Genomic DNA, 21,577 nt, shown 5'->3' with positions numbered 1-21,577 from the left:
CACTGATGAAGCACGGGGATTAGAGTCAGATAGCTTCACCAAAGGGGGTGCCTGACACACATCGTAGAAAGCAGCCGACAGTCCTTGTCTGAGTGCTAAACGCACGGGCGATGTAAAGTATTTAATTTCAATTTTGCTAAAGTAAAACATTTGTGAGTTTTCGGTGCACTATAAAATGCAAGTAATAATAAGTTACCATAACCTTTCAAGTAAGAATTACAGGTACAGTTTGAGTTTGTCTCTTCAGTTTTTCCTGTTTTAACATTTTGTATGCTTTCCTATATCAAGCACATTCTGCTGCTGCTTTACTGGGAATATTTTTTTCACCTAACATTACGTGACTAGTCATATTACAGTCTAAAAACAGACTATCTTACAAATGAAACAGTCATTCTGAGCTGGTTTTAATCTAAAACAGCTCCGGAGAGGTTCAATTATCAAAGGATCAATTCTTTACTCATTAAAAGTTTGGTTTCAGTGAAGTTTGGGTCATTTTTACCCTTTATTTTCTTTCTTCCCATAATATCAAACAATGTTATGATAGGGAAAATGGTTTAAAACATCTAGCTTACAATTGATGCAGTATGACAAAATAATATTTCTGTCCCATTTTGATAAAATGTTGCTGCAGTAACACATTCTAGAGTTTTTAGCTGTACTGTAAAACCTCAAATAACAATATAAACACTGTCTGAAAAACAAAAGCAGTAAAGCGGTTGTAACAGGAATGATGAAAAATCAATACCCAGATGAGTGAAACCCAATAAGTCACAATAAAAAAACAAAAAGGAAGATTTTAAAAAGATATTTTTACAGACATTTGAAGAAAATCAACAATTCTTAACAACATAAAGGCTCATTTGGGCAACATTTCTGCTGTAATTTGCAAACAAATCAAAAGTTTTAAAAGTGATCGGAAAAATCTGAAAATCAATTATGAAACATACAGAAAGCCACTGCAGAGAACTGTGATTGGAATGATTCGACCCTAAAACCAGCAAGAAGCTTTACTGCTGCATTTCAAACTGTTTAAAGACGACAAACCAAAAGGAGAAGAAAAAGTATGAACAAGGTCAACGTTAACACTTTCGTAGCATGTACTTTTAAAATAACAGTTCAATATCTGCGGTTCACTGATAAGTTTTGTTGTGTAAATTAGTGCTCACTGTTAAAAATCATGTCCACTCAGAATTATCTGTATTTTAAACTTCCTGGTGATCACCTCATCACTCCTGCTAATGTGCCCTAACCAACTGAAACCCCCCCTCACACCTACAGAAAGAGGCCGCTCCCGCTTGAAGTTTCATGACACAATGAGGGTGATTAGTCTGAACAACTCTGTATTGATATGGAGCAAAAACTGCTGTGGGACAGAGACAGCCTCAACCACCCAAATACAATACAATCAGAAGTGGGCTTTCACCATTAGTACTCTGTGACAATACAACGTGTCAATTATTTGACACCTGCATGGCTTTTCAGTCTGTCACCAAGCACATCTGTTTTTTATTAAGAGGATTAAGGATTAAGAGGTCCCAGCATTCCCTGCCTGGATATTAGCAGAGAAGTGGGTACAAAAATTAAAAAAATAAATAAATAATAAAAGAGAAAATAAAGTGGTACGCTGCAGATGACCTCTCAACAGGAAATATGGGGTTTGTTTTTGATGTGTTAAAATTGACCTTTTCACCTTTTATATTAAGGGGAAAACCTTAAGAATATTGGCCAAATTACCAGATTTAATTTTAAATAAAAAACGGAGCAATTTTATCTTTCACCACTGACTGAAAACGCTGTAATGGAACCTGATCTACATCATTTAATGATTCAATTTGGGATTTTTTTTTATAAAACCTTTTTTTGTATCAATGTGCTCCAAAATAGTGGTGTGCAATAAAATTGTTATGTGACCCCTTAAAACACATGTACTCACACACACACACACACACACACACACACACACACACACACACACACACACACATATATATATATATATAAACTAACCCAGGTAGAGTTAGGTTAACAGAAATACACCGCCCATCTGTGAACTAAGATGTAGGTCTATTAGGTTATGTTGTGGTGAACCTTGGTTTGGGGGATGGGTGTTCATACTGGAGTGCAAAATTAAAACCAATGGAAGATGGGCAAGAAAAGTTCAAAGCCATCAGGTGCTCAGTTTAGAGAAAAGAAGAGGAGGAGAAACGAGCAAAAGATACAGGAAAGCAGATGTGTCATTGGATAATGGCAGGTCATCCTGAAACAATCAGAATCAGAATACTTTATTAATCCCTAAGGAAATTATGTGTGTTACAGTTGCTCCAAGAAGAAATGGTAAAAAAAAAAAAATAGTAACAGTAACAGACTAAACTCCAAACAATACATTATCTTACAGATTTTACACATTTAAGAAATAGCACTAATATATACAGATCACTCAGTTCTAAATATCAAGGATTAACAAAGGTGATTATAAATAAATATCAAGAAAATTGACAAGAATATTCCAGAGTAGAAAAGAGCGCGTGTAAAAAGGGTGTAACTATTGCAGGGTTCACAGTGTGTTAGATGGAGGAGTTGTACAGAGAGATGGCCACAGGCAGGAATGATTTCCTGTGTCGGTCAGTGGTGCTTTTTGGTAATCTCAGTCTCTCACTGAAAGTACTTCTGTGACTAGCCAGCATGTCATGTCATGGAGTGGGTGGGAGGTATCATCCAACATTGTCTTTATCTTGGACAACATCTGCCTCTCAGACACCACCCTAACGGAGTCCAGCTCCATCCTCACAACATTACTGGCCTTGTGGATCCGTTTATTTAGTCTGTTGGCATCTGTGACCCTCGACCCGCTGCCCCAGCATGCAACAGCATAGAAGATAGCACTGACCACAACAGAGATACAACAAGATAACATCAATTAGTAGGGATAGTGAAGTGTCACTTGGCTATGATTTTAAAAAGTAGACACTGATGTAGCATACTGAATCTTCTCTGGTGAAATTCAGTATGGTTCCGACAACAGTTTTATGTTAATGTACAATCATTAATATGTTTTATGTGTGTGTGTGCTGTGTTGGGCAAACTTTGATTAAATTGAGGAGGACTGATATGATATCGTTTAGCTTTTGAGCACCTATTCAGGAGAAGTTTCACTCATCATCCACTAAAGGGTAGTTAATCATATTAATCAAGGAAGATGATCAACCTCTTTGGTCATTTGGCTTGATCATGTCAAGTGTCAATTAAGTCAGGTGATTAACTAGATTGTTATTCCTCCTACAGCATCATCTCATATACACAGATTTTTGTACTGCAGAAGTCTTTAGTGCTGAAGGGAAAATCCCGGGGAAAAAAAATCTGGGACAGCATGGCTGTCGGGACGAGTTTAGCGTTAGCATAGAACTTTCTAACATAGCACTATTTGGTTATGGACAGATAGGCTAAGACTGTGATGTTAGAGGCTGACCAAACAGGCATATGAGGGAAAATGGAAGGGAACGTAGCTCTCTCAGTGACCGTGGCTAATCATATAACTGGCCACCATTTATTGCCCAGCGTTAGCATGCTTTCAAAAGCAAGTAAAACCCCAGACACACAAGCCTAGAGACTTGTTTATGACAAGTTTCAGTTGAAGATTCTTACTGAGAACTTTAATATTAGACTTCCTACTTCAGCTATTTTTTGCAACTTATCTTCTCCTCTTATGTGCCAGATGGTGGAGTTAAACTTCTCACCCATGGGGGCGGGCCTAAGTGCCTAAATGCACTGGTTTTGCGAAATCAGTGATAATAGCAAGTTTATTAATGCAGCACTTTTAAATTTTTGATTTAGACTGTGTTTCACATTGTTATTAGATTCCATTCATACTTGACGTTTACAGCTAGGGGGCGGGGTTTGGGAAGGGGCTTGTGGTAAGGTAGCACCATGAGTAAAGGTATGTGCACTTTTAGTCAGTACCTAGGAAGAAAAGTGGGCGTATACTGATGCAGGACAAGGAGATTCACCTCTTGAGCTGTGCGGTGTATGGAGGACAGAGGCTGTAGCTAGCTTACCGGAGATTTCGCTTTTGGCTGTTACAGCGTAATAACAAGAGAGATCGTATGAGACTTTAAGTTACGTTTTGAGACCCCTCTGCGCTTTGGAGACCTCTGCTGTACCGTCGCTCGAGGCGCGCTGACGTCGCCGCCCGGCGTGACGTGTGTTCCTGTGACGCGCAGAAATTTTAAACTCTCGTCCTTCTCAGTGATGGCGGCTTCGTTTCGCTCTCTCCCCGCAAGCAGTAACAACAAATGGTACTTCACCCGGCAGCAGATCGACAACAGCCCATCTCGGCGAGCTGGACTTGATCCCGACAAGGAGCTCTCATACAGACAACAGGCGGCGAACCTCCTCCAGGACATGGGACAGCGGCTCAATGTGTATCCTTTTGTCGTGAGCTCTTGTTAGCGCTCTAACTTTAGCTTCTCTCCCGAGCCGGCTCGGAGAAGGAGTGTGGCTGGTGTTTGTTAGTTTGTTGTTGTCTTTTGTTCGACGGTTTCACGTTTGTTTTTGTCTTCCACTTCTGTTTAACGCTGTGGAATTTGGTTTTACAAGGTGTACGTGAGCTTACAAGCGTTACGCGATAGCGGCGTAGTGGCCTAACCCTTGGGCCGCAGAGGCCTGTGTAGTCGGCGGCCTCCAGGACGTTAGCATGTTAGCGTTAGCTTCACCACTGGTAAATATCAACGAATAAACGCAAATTAGAAGGACAATGGGCCACGTTTAGACATATAGTAATGTAGAATGTTTCAGAAAAAGTGTTTTAGATGTGTTAGTTTTAGAAAACATCGCTTTGTGTGTTATCAAGAGTCTTATCCCAGCTAGCCGGTGGCTAAAGTGTTGTTTAACTTTGTTATTCTGTGGCTGCTACGATAACAGGCTTATCAACATTAACTTTTATACTTAATTAGCAATATTAAACCTATAGTTATCCTTATAACTATTTTATAATTATTTTATTTCACACGTATACCGACGATTCCAGCCCATTTTCAAAGTATGCAGTCATTACAGATGTTATGTAATTTGCTCCCACTGTTTACCTTTTTTCCTTAACTGCCATGTATCAGCTCTCAACTTACAATTAATACAGCCATTGTGTACATGCATCGCTTCTACATGATCCAGTCCTTCACCAGATTTCACAGAAATGTAAGTAATGTTTTTCTTGCTTGAATCATGGAAATGATTGTACTTAATGTGAATCATCTTTTTAAATCTCCACTGACCCTTTCCAGGTCATCGCACCCGCTGCTCTGTTCCTGGCAGCAAAGGTAGAGGAGCAGCCTCGAAAGCTGGAGCATGTCATCAAGGTGGCCCATGCCTGCCTCAATCCCCAGGACCCTTCACCAGATATTCGCAGTGATGTAAGTATTGTACTGCAATTGTCCGAGGGAGGTTTTTTTTGAAGCAGAAAAAAAATTCTTACAATAAGGCAAATGGCAATCTTCTTGCATGTAATCTGAGAACATTTACTCTGTCACGTATTTGTTCTGAGCTGTTAAGGCTGCTTGATTACATGGGTTGAGAGAGTAAAAGGCAAAATACATCTTAGCCTGTGTAGGTTTTGAGTCATGCAGGCAATGTGATGTCTAGCAGTTGTAAAACTCGAGCATCTGTACTTGCTATGTAGCTTTCACTTTTCATCACTTATATCTGAGGCTTCTTCAACAAACATGTATGCCAGAAAGCCTTTCAGACAAATGGTCAGAAATTCTCGGCCACATAACGTGTACAGTTGCTCTTGTTTTTCAACAATTGGCGGCCTCCCAGTGAGTAACGTGCCTGTCCTCTCAACCTCAGGCCTACCTGCAACAAGCCCAAGACCTGGTCATTCTTGAGAGCATAATTCTCCAGACCTTGGGTAAGTTTGGAAGGAAGAACTGGGTCCCTTGAATTCCCCCCCCAGAGAACAAGAATAGTTAACATGTTTTATTTCAATTCACAGTTTGCAGTAAGCAGCACTGGAAGTGATATTTATGCTTCAAAACTGAATCACCCACTTTTACATTTCCTGTTTCAGCTTTTTCATTTTTATCAGCCCTAACTTTTGACATTTTACCTTTTTCACCTATGTGTTTTTAAGACATTTAAAGAGGGAGCCTCAAAACAACTTTTTTCCCCTTCTTACATGCCATTAATTTTTTTTTCATATTCAGGTGTTGACATTTTCATGTTGTCCAGGATGTTTTCCCATGAAAAGTGACACTCCACTCAACTCTGACTCCCCACCACTTGATTTTTAACACAATGCAAATTTTCTGGTTTTCAGCGGCTTTGTTAATGTTATCTTTGCCAGTGGGAAGTGGATTTGTATTCCATATGGATTATAAGTATACATTGATTTTGCATTTCTTTTATTAATGTCTACCTACATTTTCTTCTCTTTCTATTACAGCTTTTGAAATCACCATCGATCATCCTCATACACATGTTGTCAAATGCACTCAGCTTGTCAGGGGTGAGCATCATTTTTATGGTTTTGCTCAATTTTATCTTCAAGTTTTTGCTGTGTCTATAAATTTTTTTTCTCTTTGTTCTGCTGTTGTTCCAGCAAGCAAGGATTTGGCCCAAACATCATACTTTATGGCCACCAACAGGTATGCTCAGAGTTCACCCATAGTTCTCTCTCTCTCTCAAACATGCGCACACACACACACACACACACACACACACACACACACACACACACACACACACACACAGGGTTGTGTCTTTCTTATGTGAATGCTAGGTATTCACCAAAGTTTGTGTGTGGTTTGTTAAAGCTCAATACACTGATTTTCTGTTTTCTCTTTCTCTGTTTGCTTTTTTTCTTGGACGTATCATGCCATATAGCCTGCACTTGACAACGTTCTGCCTGCAGTATAGTCCGCCTGTTGTAGCCTGTGTGTGCATCCACCTCGCCTGCAAATGGTCCAACTGGGAGATCCCCGTGTCTACAGATGGCAAACACTGGTGGGAGTATGTTGACCCTACAGTTACCCTCGAGCTGCTGGACGGTATGTGCAATAAATGCTCTTTAAGAAAAAAATGTTTAGATAATAAAAGGGCTGATTTGACTTGTTTGTTTTTTTTTCCTCCTCTTCCAGAACTTACACACGAGTTCCTGCAAATCCTGGAGAAAACACCCAGCCGACTGAAGCGAATTCGCAACTGGAAGGTACAACGCAAATTTAACTTCTCCTTTTTGCTATTAAAAATTCCCGATTCAATGTGGACATTGACTTAATTTTTTCTTCTTCCAGGCTGGCGGACAGACACCAAAAGCCAAGCCAAAAGTCCAGGAGGAGGGTGACCAGAGGGACACCATGATCAGCATGATTTCCATGGCTTCATCAGAGAGTACTGTGGCAGGCCTGATGAGCCTCTCTGCTCCACCTTCTGCCTCCTCTTCCTCATCAGTGGGCGACAAGGACACAAATGCTTCTGGCAGTGCTCAGACTTGGAGTGGTAAAGGTCAAGGTGGATCTGAGCAGCAGTCACAGCAACCACAGCAGCAGCCTAACCATGAGGTCCACGCCCCAGCTAAGGTGTCGCTGAGTGAGTACCGTGCCAAGAATGCTGACGTCCTGGCTGCCCAAAAGAGAAAGTTGGAGAACATGGAGGCCAGCGTAAAGAGAGATTATGCCAATGCAGCTCAGGCCCTCATTGGCCAGCAACAGAGGAAGGAGAAGCAGCAGCATCACCATCATCCACCCAGCGCTTCCTCTGACATGTCCAACCCATCACCCATTATTCTTAAAATCCCCTTGGAGAAGGAGAGGCATGACTCTCTAAAAATGCGCTTCCCAGTTGCTGGAGGATCAGGAGGAAGCAGTGGACACAGCAGCAGTGGTCGAGGCCAGGATCCAGACATCAAAGTCAAAATCCGAGTGCCTGACAAGCAGAGGGGGACTTCAGGAGAGGATGGCAAAAGCAGGGACAAGCACAGGGAGCGTTCTAACCACCACCACCATTATCATCACTCTCACCACCACCATTCCTCTTCCAGTAGTGCCTCACTTTCTTCTTCACACAAACATTCATCTAGTTCCAGCGGCACGCTGGGAAGCAGCAAAAAAGTACCAAGTGACTCCTCTAGAACAAGCTCCTCATCCTCGTCCTCATCCTCGTCTGCCTCACGCAAGAGGACACACTCCCAGGATCCTTCAGCAGGATCTCACCCACCCTCCAAAGTGAGCAAGTCTAGGAATCCCTACCAGTTACCTCCCCTGTCTTCCTCCTCTGGACAAATTTTGGGGCACGGTTCTGACATTCTTCCATCTCTGGGACTCCCCCACCACCAAGGAAGCTATTCGCATTCCAAAAGCGACAAAACTGACACTAATGGTCACAGTTCAGCTGGCGGAGCCCAGTCCAACGAGTACCAGGACACTTTTGAGATGCTAAACTCACTGCTGAGTGCACAGGGTGTGCAGCCGTCCCAGCAGTCTATGTTTGACTACAGATCTCAGTATGGTGATTATCGGTACTCGAGCAGCTCCAGAGGAAACAACCCTAGGCCCCCTCCCCTGCCCACGGAGCCGCCTCCCCCACTGCCGCCTTTGCCCAAATAAGTTTCTAATCAGGAAACCACATTATGTACATTTTACTTGACATCTTGATCATCTTGTTACATAAAGTGTTGTATGATATTTTCCAGCCACCCAACATTTTATAGTCTTCAGTGTGACAGCAGAGAAATGTACTGGGGGTAACAAAGGATTTTATGGCGTACTCGTGGGGCAATAATGGGACTTGCAAAATGTGAGACAAGAAGAATCATGGGAAAGTGTAGATAGTGTTTTGTTTTTTCTTTTTGAAAAATTCAAATGATATGTGACAAGAAGACGGGAATTAGAGGATGTCAATTTGTTTGGAAAAATTTCCATGACATACCTGGTTGGTCTTCTTACTGATTCTTTTTATAATGTTTTTATAGGGTGTTATTTATTGATCAAATGATTTTAAAAAAGAAAAAAGGTCCCCTTTTTCTACCTTTTTTTAGGGTTAAACCTCTGTTCTTTTGGAACAGATGGTCATTTCTTTAAGACTGTACAGCCTAGTTAGAGTGCATGTCTCCAAAGCCATCTTTTCGATATATTTTTTACTTTATTTTATTTTTCCCATTTTTATTTTTTCTGTGAGCCATAAAAATGGCTTCATCCCTCATGTATATGTTATATTTGCTGTGCTATTTGGTGATTTGAGGAAAAAATGTAAAAAAAAATGTTTAAAACAAACATTGGAACCTTTATATTTGCAAATTTGCAAAAAAAAAAAGGATGTAAATTAGGAAAAGCTTGTACTTTTCACTTTAAGTTTTTAAGTCTTGCAGTCATTGTTTTAAATGGTTGTAAAATATTCATATTTGGTTCTTGAATGGATACACTAAGTTCATAGCAAGAACATTCATCTGTTCACAAACGGTTGAAACATCTGTGCGCTTTGGTCACAATGAAGGAAATTCAACAAAAAGAGCATCTATCTAGACTATTTCTCTTTCCTTATTGTTTTTCCTCAGGAGTTCATTTTTTTGGGGTGATCACGGGTAAATGCAAAGACAAAGAAATAAGCATCATATATGGAAATGTATAATTTTCAGAAGACAAGAAATTATGTCAGGAAAAACTTTTTCCCAGATTTGCTAGACCCTAATAAGCACAGTATACAGAGTTTTAACACAGTATAAAAGTTAATAGCTCATCTGTTTTTATCTAATTGTGGGGATGTTTTAAAAGTGTAAACCCTAGTGTAGCTGTCACTTCACTCTGGTCTGATTTAATCATGTTAAACTTGTCTTTCGAGTGCATTCCTCTAAACTAAATTGGTGGATATTTAACTTTGGTTTGTTTTATTATCTGCCCACATGCCATCATTCATCATAAAAACATGTTTGCATGTTTTCTGTGGTTGTACAGAATCATATGTGACCAGCAGGTTATTTATATACCTCCACTTCTTGAGCATGAAGGCCAATACCCAGATTTTGTTGGCTAGATAAGCAGGTTATTGCCTATTCATAAAACTTAATTGTTTAGGATTAGTGCTCTTATTTTACAGTAATGTAGCACAGCAAATCAGCCGTCCAGCTGTATATTTTACCCCCTTCATATATTTGAAAATGTGCTTGAAAAGAGAAGCTTCTTGCTCATGCAGCAGAGGTTTTATTATTCTTGGTTGTAACAGGGAAACAGTAAATGCACTGAATATTTATCTCAGTAGGTTTGCCTACAATGCAATTGACAAAGTGTTACGTGTATAATGGTTAGACTAATAGATTTTCTGGTGTGAAATTGCCACTGTTTTTGAAACATTTTGTTTAATCTGGGCAAAGCTTCCATTTTAAGTATTACCATTTTGTTGTGAACAAGCCACAAAAAGGACACATTTCATATTAAAACCCATATGTAAGAAAAAACGGACGACACTCATGCAACCTAACAATGCAAAAATCATATAGCTACAATAAATTTCATGTGTTTTCATGTCTTGGTGTTTTCAGTGACACTCAGGTCTGAAAAAGAAAGTTTTGCGATTTTTTTTTCCCGTTTAAAATATGTGAACACTGTTCTTTTTTTTGATATAATGTGGTTGCTTTATTCTCAAAGTCAATAAAAAATATTTTAAGAAAGTGCTGCTTTTGGCTCATCAATAACATTGCATTTTATAGGTGAATCAATCTATGCCAGGGGTGTCAAATGCGGTCTAGGAGCTTGATCTGCCCTGAAAGAAGATCCAGTTTTACCCATTATATTTTGCAAAAAAAATATGTTTGAGGGGTAATACAAGCATTGTAGAGCAACTGATGGAATTGCACTTACTCTACTTGATATATCATCATTTGTAAATGCATGGTGTGTCAAAGTTTTACATTTGAATGTTTTCAAAATATACTGTTTTTTTCTTCTATTTTTAAAAGATAGGGGGTATTATCCAGTGGTATTGTAAGTGTAGCCCTCTTGAGGTCAAGTTGTGTTCTAAAGAGTTCGAGGCCCTGGTCTATGATAAAAGTGTAAATACATTGGGTGGATGCCACTTTGAATGGCAACTGGATTGGCCAATGGGCTACCTCACTCCGGCGCTCTGGCTAATCGGATCTCTAGGTGGGCGGGGTTACTTATTGTAAGCGGCGGCTGTGGCAGTTAACAGGGAATGCAGGAAAATCGACGTAACAGTGTTCTTCGGGAGCTCACGCTAGCTCGGATGTCCGAGACAAAGGTAGGGGGCCGCAAATAGAAATTAGCGATATGTTCATATTCTGGCATACAATCACGTTGGCGTTATGGAGGGATACGGCAATTTTGTGGCACCGACTTGCTATCTTCGCTGCAAAATGAGAAAATTAGCATTTAGCTGCCGTTAGCAGCGATTGATCAAAGATGGCGACTGCCGTCTTAACTGTTAAAGTGACGCAGTAAGGAGAGGCGGGCTGAAGCTCGGTGTGGCGCCCGGTTAGAGTTTATCCATTAACGCAGAGAGGAGTTTGTCTCCTCGATTTATATTTGAATTTAAAAAAAAAATGCCATTCTCTTACATTAATGCGGCCTTTATTACTCTTTGTTACTTATTACAATTGCCTTTAGGTTGTATGCGTAACATTTATAAGCTTTTACTGATGTTAATAACGACCATCTGACATCGCCCGTCAGTAAACCAATAACATGAAAACATTGTTTTAGTTTTATACAGCTTTATTTAGATTTAAGTACTCATAGTGATTTGGTCAATGACACCTTATGTGCATATTTTCAATATGCTTTTTTTTTTCTATTTTGGTTATATTTGGGATCAAAAGGCGAAAAACCACGAGTATCTATCCTGCCCATTTAAGTACAGTGTAATTGTTCAGAAAACCATTTTAAACCTTTCTGACACGGTATGTTATCCTGCTGGAAGCCGCCATCAGAAGATGAGTGTTCTGGTCATAAAGGGTTGAACATTGTCAGAATCGGGTATGCTGTGGGATTTTAACAAAGTGTGGGTAGAACGACCATTACACCGACACCACCAGCCTGAACTGGTCATACAACATAGGATGGAGCTTCATGTTGTTTACATCAGATCCTGGCCTTTCAGTATATATTAAATTGACCAGACATTGCTTTTCCAATCCCTTCCTGCTCGCTTTAGCTTACAGGAGTATCATCTCCAGTCTTCTGCTACTATAGCCCATCTGGTTTAAGATTTGACGTGCTGTGGTCTTCTGCATACCTTGATTAAACAAGCGGTTATCTGAGTTTCTGTTGCCTTCCTATCGGCTCAGTGCAGTCTAGCCTCTTCTAATTTCTTTCTATTGACATGTTGCTGCTCACTAGACGTTTTCTCTTTTTCATACTGTTCTCTATAAACCCTAGAGTTGGATCTGTGTGACCCATCTTTGATCTCTAGATCAGCAGTTTCTGAAATACCAGCCTGTTGGTCACCAAAGTTAGTAGTTTGAATAAAAATACATTAAAGAAGCCAACATTATTCCAACATTCAAACAAATGTTTTTATAGGAATTCTTGCTGTTATTCATGCATGCAGCCATACAAACATTTGGTGTGAACAGGAAAAATGTATTATTATTATTATTATTATTATTTTTTGTTATTACATTTAATGCAGGCTTGAAATGAACAGGATACGGATTCATGTTTTGCCCTCAAGTCGGAACCGGGTGACCCAGACACCCCGACCTCAGGAGCCACAGGCCTGCTCCTTCACCCAGCGGCCCTGCTCTCAGCCACGACTTGAAGGCTTGGAATTCTGCATCAAACACATCTTGGAGGACAAGAATGCGCCTTACAAACAGTGCAGCTACGTCTCTGCCAAGAACGGGAAGCGGTGTCCCAATGCCGCACCAAAGGCAGAGAGGAAAGACGGGTGGGTGGAAGGTCTAAATCAGCCATTAACAATCGATAAAAACAAATTAAATCTCATCATTATCTGCTGTGAATCTCATTAATGGGAACTTAATCCCAAGAGAAGGGGGAATGTAAATAAACTCATCAGTACCATGCAGCCTCCTAATTTCAATTTGAATGTCTGTTCTGTAGAGTGACCTTCTGTGCGGAGCACGCTCGCAGGAATGCCATGGCTCTTCGAGCTCAAATGAGAAAGGCGTCTTCTGGTCCGTCACCGGAGGCCCTGCTGTCTCAACTTAGTGGGTACAGCCGAGCAGAGTCACACAGCCTTGATGGAGGACGCTCTGAAGCCAGCCGCATTCTAGGTAATGGCCACTTTTTGACTTGGAAATAGTAATTTGGGTGCATGTGGGTTAAGCTGATGTAGTTGTACAGACTGTTTGTTGTTTTATTAGTTTTATTTGTTGGGTTATTTGGTACACTTGTGAAAAGATTAAAAAGTTTATAGCTTTCATTCATTAGTTGTAGAGCAGGGCAATATGACCAAAAATATTTATCACGATATACATTTGAAAATTTGCGATAACGATATAACTGACGATATAATTGACACTAGACAAAATACTTTACAACGCCACAACTTTATTAGTGCAAAAAAACCACATAACATCAATGTATTTTCACTTAAACAAGCAGCTGTTTTTTATCTGCATTAAAGTTATATAAAAATTTAACAGTGCAAATGCAAATTCCTTGCTGACAGTTTAACCAAAAGGTATTTCCAGTGGAAACTGAGCAACATATCCTCAGCATAACCAATATCCACAAAAGTTAAAAAGAGGTTATACACACACAATACGGTAATATTATGTTGAAGCACCGTACGTATCACTCCGCGAGGCTCCTGCTTTCGATAGCCGTAATGCTCCGACAATCCATCAAGTGGTGCGGCTTCCTAGCCTAGCAAAGTCATACTAAAACATTTGACAGATTTCCAAGCGCCGTGTACATAAAATCGTTTCGAGGTCAACCCGAATTCATACATAAGGCACACGGGATTGTAAGGGCACTGTTGATTTTCAGAAAAGTCAAAGGATTGATTTTAAGTGTGCCGTATTTTCCAAAAAACACGGTAATAACGACGGCCCGCTAGCATGCTCTACCAAAAGTCAGATAAAAATACCACTAATTCCTCCCTCTTCCTAGATGAGGACAGTCTGAGTGAGGAAGAGCAGGGGCCGTTGGTATTGGACCAGACGTGGAGAGGAGATCCGGACAGCGAGGCTGACAGCATCGATAGTGATCACGAGGATCCTCTGAAGTAAGCTCTTAAGATTTTCTTCTCAACCCACATTGTGTAGTTATGTAGTTTGAATAAGAATCTGTAGTTCAAGATAGAAGGCTTAGGCCATGTCCAGACTTGAAAATGCATCTTTTTTCCCCCCCTTTTGGCCTTCCGTCCACACTGAGACGGCATTTTTGGTTTGAAAACACTCTCCAAAGTGGATAAGTTTGAAAATGCTGCATGTGCCTCGCTGTGTGGACAGCGAAAAAGGAAGATTTCGAAAACAAGGATGCATTTTAGTCATATGATGCAGTCACGTGACCAGTTCAACTAAGATGGCGGACGACATTGTGCAGCAGTTGTTTTGTTAGCTCTCAATTTTCACAGCCCTATGCTCCAGATAAAACTCGACACCTTTCCTCAACATTTTGCTGCGACCTTTCAAAGAGCCGGAAAATAAATAAATGGCAGACGGAAGTGAAGCAGTTCAATCGTCTTACCGTATTTTCACGACTATAAGGCGCACATAAGTCTTAGATTTTTTTTACATTCTTTTTGCTAAAAACGTTGACAGAAAATTTTAAAAAAGTAAGTAGTTAATATGCAAACCTACAAAGGCTCGAATCGTGTTTATTGACAAGCTGTTAGTGATGACTCTGACTTAATAACTTAATACCTCTGACTTAATACCTGAGCTCATCATCCAGTGGCACAACATAATGTTGTATGTTGATTTAAGAATTACTTATCTTAGTCTTAAATTGTTAGATACTGAGTAGTTTATTGTTTTGAAACTCAATGGACGTTAGATTTTCAATGCTATGTGTTGGCAGACATGCAGGAGTGTACACTGCAGAAGAAGTGGCGCTAATCACTCGAGAAAAACTTATCAGACTCCAGTCCCTCTATATTGATCAGTTCAAACGCCTGCAGCACCTGCTGAAAGAGAAGAAGCGCAGATACCTGCACAACCGCAAAATGGAGCATGAAGCTATAGGTAATCATAGGACAAATTTATGCTTTTACTGCTCACTCCTCTTAATTCTGAGTGACACAAACCTTTTAATGTTGATTACAGGTACCAGCCTCCTGACAGGGCCTGAAGGTCTTTCCATGAAGGAGAGGGAGAACCTGAAGAAGCTTAAAGCTCTGCGTCGATACCGCCGCCGGTACGGGGTGGAGGCCCTGCTGCACCGGCAGCTGAGGGAAAGGAGGCAGGCTGTGACAGAAGGAGGCCCTCAGGTGCTAACTTGAATTGATACTGAGTTTAAAGAAATCTGTACATTTTCTTTACTTATATTCTCTGGCAGTCGTGTCATAGAGGGATAATTAAAAAAACGTCAACTGTTTATGATTACGTTTCACTTCATTATCTAATGTTTGTTTGTTATTTCGGTTGTAGCCACACACAAGAACAGTGAGTGAAAAATGCATCTCCTTCATGGAGGGAACCCGATGTACCAATCCCTGCCTGCCTATGGCCCGACACTGTGTCTCACGTATCCTCTGATGGCTTTAATAGTGTGACTAAATAATCACTGAATGAAAGATGATGGGTGGAATACTCATCATAGTATCACGTATGATATGAATTTTTCAAAACCAGCTTAACAGCGGTGAACAGACTGTCCTCTATTGCCAATTGGTGGGTTTAAATGTAAAATATATACTGTATTGAGAGGGGGACTGTACCAACTGTACACATTTTCCACTCACAATGAATCAAATGACCAATGTACATTAATATAAGATCATGTTAAATGATGCACAGCCAAATTTAACAGGGCAAACATTGTAACACACAATTTTATATGATTTGTGAAATAAGCTATTGCTATTGTTGTTATACTAGTAACTACTCAGATACAAAATTTAATGCCAAAGGGCATATTGGGTGATGCTAGCTAGTGTAATATTCTCTTAACAGCTGGGAGCGGCTTTGTGGCTTCATTCAAGAATGGTTACCAGAGATAAAGAGTTGAGTGCAGAGATGCTCCACAGTGAAAAGAGGAGCTGTGTTTGAAGACGTGTCATGAAATGAGACTCTCTTTGCTTAATTTCCGCTCGTATTGCTTCTGTGCTGGACATTAACACTAGGCTGATCTCATTCAGCTCCTCATAATGCACCAGGAAAGGTTTGATGAGACAAAGGTAAGCTGTTAGCTAACAGGTGTTAGCTTTGACTAAGTTTGAATGGAGTGTGTTTTAAAGCTCTGTTCTGTTGAATGAATGAGCCAGATGTAGACTGATCTGCTCTCTGCTGATTTCTACACTCTTCAGTTACGTTTCTCATTTCCGCCCTCCTCCCCTTGGCCCCAATCAAGACCAGCAGCTTGTAGTAGCTGTTCGTTTCAACGGGAGCCTAGATAAACAGCTTCCTGTGGTCTGTTGATTTGTTTCCCAGAAAACAAAGGAGCTAATCAATTCAGTTGGAAGGAACAAAATCTTTCTTAACCTACTTTGACTAGCGTAACGTTTCATGTTTTTCAGTCTTGCATTTTAGTTCTCACAGTGTGAGAATAACAATTTTTCCTTTATTGAATATTAAGAATTTTGTTCTTTCAATAGCCAGTTTAGTTTGATTGAACCCAGACATGAGAATTTTATCATTAACATGCTCTACAAAACCATAAAGGCATCACTTTAATGCAACAAGGACGTTTATCAGGCTTTCTAAATATTTCTAAGATATTTCTTGTTTGTTTGTTTTTTAATCAGGCACAAGATTTGAGAAATCCAGATGAATACAAACCATGATTTTTGAAGGCAGTTGTCTCACTGTCATATACTTACAATGAAATGGTGTTAGAGAATGAAAATGGACCGACTGTAGGTGCTGGATGCTGATGGGTGACATTTGAAAGCCAATTAGAAATCGGTGCAAGCGTTGGACAACAGAGGGCCTCCAGAGAAGCATCAGTGCAGCTTGCCATTAATTCTCTGCAACTCTTACCCTTTAATTAGTTTTTTGGTATTCTCTCTCTTTTCTTATCTTTTTTTTTTTTTCTTTTTGATAATCAAATTTTCCTTGACAGCCACATGTTCAGATATCTACCAGGACAGCAACCAGATCCTTTTTAAAATGTGTCCAGGGTTAAAAGATGTTCCATGTGATCGTACTGTGCACATGGGTCAGTCAGACGACCCCCGCTGCCCGCTGCACCTCACCCTGCCTCCGCCCATGTACCAGCCCGAGCAGGAGGCTCCGCCACAGGAGGAGTTCACCCCTATGAGCAAAGACATGTACCTGAGTGCGGCAGAGCTTCAGCCCACAGAAAACCTCCCTCTCGAGTTCAGCGATGTACGTAGAAATGATAGTCACCTACCAACCTCTTCTCTCTAATACACATATCACGTTCCACATAATTCCTCTTGTGAAAGATGAGTATCAGTCTGAATGCGTTTTTCAACAAGCTGTTGTAAAGTTTCCACCACAGCAGGGGATAGTGTACCAAGTCATGCTGCTGTAGTATGTTTTTGGTTTTTTTGTTCTGGAGTAGAGTATTTTTCGGTTTAATGAGGTTGCTGGTCTCCACACTTATTTTAAATGCATTACTGAGCAGAAAAGTACAAACAAGAAAAGCTACAGAAAGTTACAAATTGCAGCAGACGAAAGGCTTTTACTTGAGCAAGTTATTTTTTACAACTGAAGTTACCCAGTTACGTTTTCTTTATCATCTCTGTGTGATGACACCTGTACTCTTCTCTGAGTGCTGACTGATCTTTCAGGGGAATGTTGCAGGGTTTGGTAACACCATAATGGCAAGCGTAAACTGATGTAATTGTGCGACAGTGTCACTGATGACCTGCAAATTGACAAGTGTGATCACTCTAAAAAATTTAAATTTTGGCAAGAGGCAGGGTACATCCTGGACAGGTCACCAGTCTGTCGCAGGGCTACCACAAAACCAAATGGTTGTCTGTATCTATGGGCAATTAAGAATCACCCCACTAACTGCATGTCTTTGGGCTGTGGGAGGAATCCAAAGGGAACACACAAAAACACGGGGAACATGCAAACTCCACACAGACACCTCCCTGGTCTGATATTGGAATTTAACTCAAGACAGAGTGCTAACCACTGTGTCACTGTGCGAGCCCACAAATTATCAATGGGACAATATCTGAGTAAGTAAGTTGCTTTATGGTAGGAAACATTTTAGGAGTTTTAACCCTTGGAAGAGCCTTAAAAATCCTAACACATTTTACCCTAATGACAAAAAAACTTCACCCCTCCAAAAAATACTGTAAAATTATTACATAGGAATATTTATTCCACTTTAATGACTATTATAAAACTACTTCAGTCTGAAATATGCATTTCAAATATTAATTATATTTAATTATATATTCTGGATTTTAACCCTTTAAAGGAGAGGGAGTCTGGCTCAAGTGGGGCAGAGGTTGCAAGTGGACAGACTGTTGCATGTGTAGCAGGTTACAATGATTCAGTAAAGCAGCATCTTAAATGCTGGTACGGTTTGCCCAATCAGGTTTTTCCTCACTTTGAATGGGCCGTTTGTGGGTTATTACCAACATAGCTGTTTGTCTGCATATAAAGGGACATATAAGCTTCTATGTTATCCTTCTGTTAACAGATCCATTAATATTGATCTCAGGTTGAGTCAAATGAAACAAATGGCTATGAAAGCAAGCTTAAAAAACAAATACACACGGGGGGATTTCTATAAATATACCATCAAAAATGCCTCCAATAGCAATTTTGAGCATCTCTGTTTTGCAGGACCTGGATGTGGAAGGGGACGGTATGCAGGGTCCTCCGTCCCCTCTGCAGTTTGACACAGCCCTGGCCCTGGAGGACCAAACCATCAGAGCCATAGCTGAGGCCCCAATGGACATCCTGACTGGCGAGGACCCAGACCAGGACCTTGACACCTCAGGGCAGGAACTCTCAGAGAGAGATGTGGACGCCATCATGAACAACCAGGTTAACTCTCAATCAGGGGTTTTGTCGTCGTGAATATCTTATTGTGGCAGGTAACATTGATGCACTCAATTCAAACTGTACTGTGTTGAAAACATTTTCAGGTTGATCACAGGAAAAAAGAAAACTCAAAAAAGGTTAGGGTTGATTTTAGTTTATTAATGAATTTATTTTTTTTATTTATTTGTTCTCTATCTCAGACGTACCTTTAGGAGCTTTTATTGAGGATGCAGTCTCCTTTATGAAATTAATCTGTTTTATGTCCATTGTCTTCATATGAGTGAACAGTGTTGAAGAAAAATAAATCATTTTTTGACATTAATTGACATGATTTGACTTAATTTATGAACACCTTTGAACAAATACAAAGGATACAAATAACAAATTACAGGTGTATTCTTTGGCATGTGTTGTGTCATAGCTGTATTTTCTTCAAAAGAGAGAGAGAGAGAAATTCACAAGTCTTAAAAAAATTAAAATATATCCATAAAATCTTGCCTCAGTTAAGAAAAAGGGGGGCTTGGGTGACTGACAGTGAAGAAAGTGAACCTGGCATGTTTTTGTGCCATGCACAAAGGACCTAGAAACGGTTACATCATATTTTAAACACAGTGACTGATTAGTTCCCAGAAAATAAAAAATAAACTTCGTATTAACAAACATGCAATAAACAGGCGTATTTGTGACTGCCCCCAAGTGGCTATAGACTGCTACAACATGTACATGTTGGTCTGCAAAGACCTTTAGACCTCTGCTGGTCACATTCAGTCTGTGAAGCTGTGGTTCACAAAGTGGCCCACAGACCATAACATTTACTTTACATACTAAGATGCAGCAGTCCAGGACAACACCAATAGCAAGTTTTCCAGTTTCAGTAGTACCCTTTAACATTTCCTGAGAGCAAATGTATTCACGAATTATAGCTGCCATCTCACTAAAGAATAAACTATATAGAGGCAAAACAATTACAGTCCTTGGAACAGACTCATTACAGGCTTTACCTGCAGCTGGGTTTCTCCTGCTACAAAAAAGGCCTTTGTGCAGTCACTACATGCCTAAGCTCAATTTATCTGCATACGGTGGAGGCAATGAGATTTGTGCATTTTCCATCAACACAAATGCACTTTTAGCTGGACTAAATTAAATCCTCTTAACTAAAACCTTTTTTTCTGACACTTAAATTTTAAAACACAAAATTTCAGACCTTACCTCGTGTCAGACTGACTACTCAGTCTGTCATAGACATGTTTGAAAATAAGAGCAGCATTTATAATATTTCCATATGCATCAGGTTAGGAATGTAACAGCCTCTCTGCAGGTTGTCCTGTGCTGCCAGGGAAGTTTGAGTTTTAATTATTCGTTTTTGCTTATTTTATTTGATGTTGTATTTCTTCTCTGCCCCTCAGTCTGTCACTCTAGATTTTGCAATCTGTCATCAAAACTTTGAAAGCTGTGGTGTAAAGAAAATATGAAGTGAGATGTTCAGTGGGGTTAAGAGAATCACTGAACCCTTTGAAAAGAAGCTTTTGTACCGTGCTGTCGGCCCTTTACACAAACAGATGATCTGAACTAGCAGTAAATGTGCTTTATCTTTGTTCTTCCACTCAGGTGGTGTCAGAGGCAGTCGGAGGTGAGGAAGACACGACTGACAATTCGCTCCAAGACATCGACTCTGCTGCAGCCGACGCTCCCAGATGAACCAGCATTTCAAAGAACTGTCACTGCTACTCGTTTATAATACAGCCCACATTAGGTACTAAAGTACTCAGCGGCTCCTACTGAGACTGAAAGCTGGAGTAGGCGACATGTTTTTGGAATCAATGGGCAGAAATTCCATAATAACCTTTCAGCATATTGTACTTCATGTGGGGAACTAGACTCCTGGTTTCATACTAAAGAAAATCCAGCCTGAGATGAGACGTCACCCAGTGTGAGGCCGTTTCAGGTGAGTCGTGTGAAGGTGCAGGGAAAGGTCAGCTGAGAGGGAAGCGTTTGGATCAGAAATGTCAGCTGGACATGTTAGAGGAATGCAGGGAGAAAACTGAAGTTTTAGGTAAAATGTTACACTGTGCAGTTTCAGTTATAAACATCATTGTAATGTGCCTCACTGTTTCTGCTCCTACTGCCTGGTTTGAAATAAAGATGAGGAAATAAATGGGGTTTTAGGTAACTTTGTTTCTGATCGGCATGTTTGCAGCAGAAAACACATTTCCATAAAACTTTAAAGCAACTGGAAACTTTCTCCCATTATTACACTTTAACACATTCTGTTGTTGCATATGCCCTTGTAGCCAGTATTTACGAAAATACTTGATGTAATTTTTATTGTCTGCTAAGGTGGTTTTGTGTTTCAGTTTGAGCGACCAGTCGTTTCATTTTATGCAGGACAGCAAACCTTTTCATCACCCACATTTATCTCCCACATTTTCATTGGTTGTAGTTACAAATAAATAAAAAGTACAGGACGTGTGCTGATCT

At 40.2% G+C, this 21,577-nt stretch overlaps 2 protein-coding genes and 1 non-coding gene across 4 annotated transcripts; all 3 read left to right on the top strand.

Annotated features, from left to right (window-relative positions):
* The first annotated feature begins 4,177 nt into the window (after window positions 1-4,177).
* Window positions 4,178-10,654, top strand: ccnt1 (cyclin T1). Its single transcript, XM_085444088.1, has 9 exons — window positions 4,178-4,418; window positions 5,109-5,190; window positions 5,277-5,405; window positions 5,842-5,902; window positions 6,437-6,499; window positions 6,593-6,638; window positions 6,877-7,040; window positions 7,131-7,201; window positions 7,287-10,654. The coding sequence occupies exons 1-9, from the start codon at window positions 4,246-4,248 to the stop codon at window positions 8,595-8,597; spliced, it is 2,100 nt and encodes a 699-aa protein (XP_085300214.1). The 5' UTR covers window positions 4,178-4,245; the 3' UTR covers window positions 8,598-10,654.
* Window positions 10,655-11,138: 484 nt separating this feature from the next.
* kansl2 (KAT8 regulatory NSL complex subunit 2) lies at window positions 11,139-21,565 on the top strand. 2 transcript variants are annotated; one of them, XM_085444947.1, is made up of 10 exons: window positions 11,139-11,241; window positions 12,631-12,888; window positions 13,062-13,234; window positions 14,076-14,190; window positions 14,988-15,151; window positions 15,233-15,396; window positions 15,557-15,653; window positions 17,202-17,455; window positions 18,899-19,152; window positions 20,708-20,769. In XM_085444947.1, exons 2-9 carry the CDS (start codon window positions 12,638-12,640, stop codon window positions 19,133-19,135), a joined length of 1,455 nt encoding a protein of 484 aa, XP_085301073.1. In that variant the 5' UTR covers window positions 11,139-11,241; window positions 12,631-12,637; the 3' UTR covers window positions 19,136-19,152; window positions 20,708-20,769. The 2 variants fall into 2 exon arrangements, with proteins under 2 accessions (XP_085301073.1, XP_085301072.1); XM_085444946.1 differs by having other exon boundaries at window positions 11,140-11,241; window positions 18,899-19,102; window positions 20,708-21,565.
* Window positions 16,464-16,598, top strand: LOC146684997 (small nucleolar RNA SNORA2/SNORA34 family). Its single transcript, XR_014917357.1, has one exon. It is a non-coding gene; the product is annotated as a small nucleolar RNA SNORA2/SNORA34 family (small nucleolar RNA).
* Window positions 21,566-21,577: the final 12 nt, after the last annotated feature.

The sequence above is a fragment of the Copadichromis virginalis genome, linkage group LG20 (genome assembly GCF_057382275.1).
Source record: "Copadichromis virginalis isolate Kocher_CV1m ecotype Utaka linkage group LG20, C_Virginalis_male_GT1.1, whole genome shotgun sequence".
Classification (NCBI taxonomy): Eukaryota; Metazoa; Chordata; class Actinopteri; order Cichliformes; family Cichlidae; genus Copadichromis; species Copadichromis virginalis.
The sequence above is the reverse complement of the archived record's forward strand: the minus strand, read 5'-3'. Positions and strand labels throughout refer to the sequence as shown.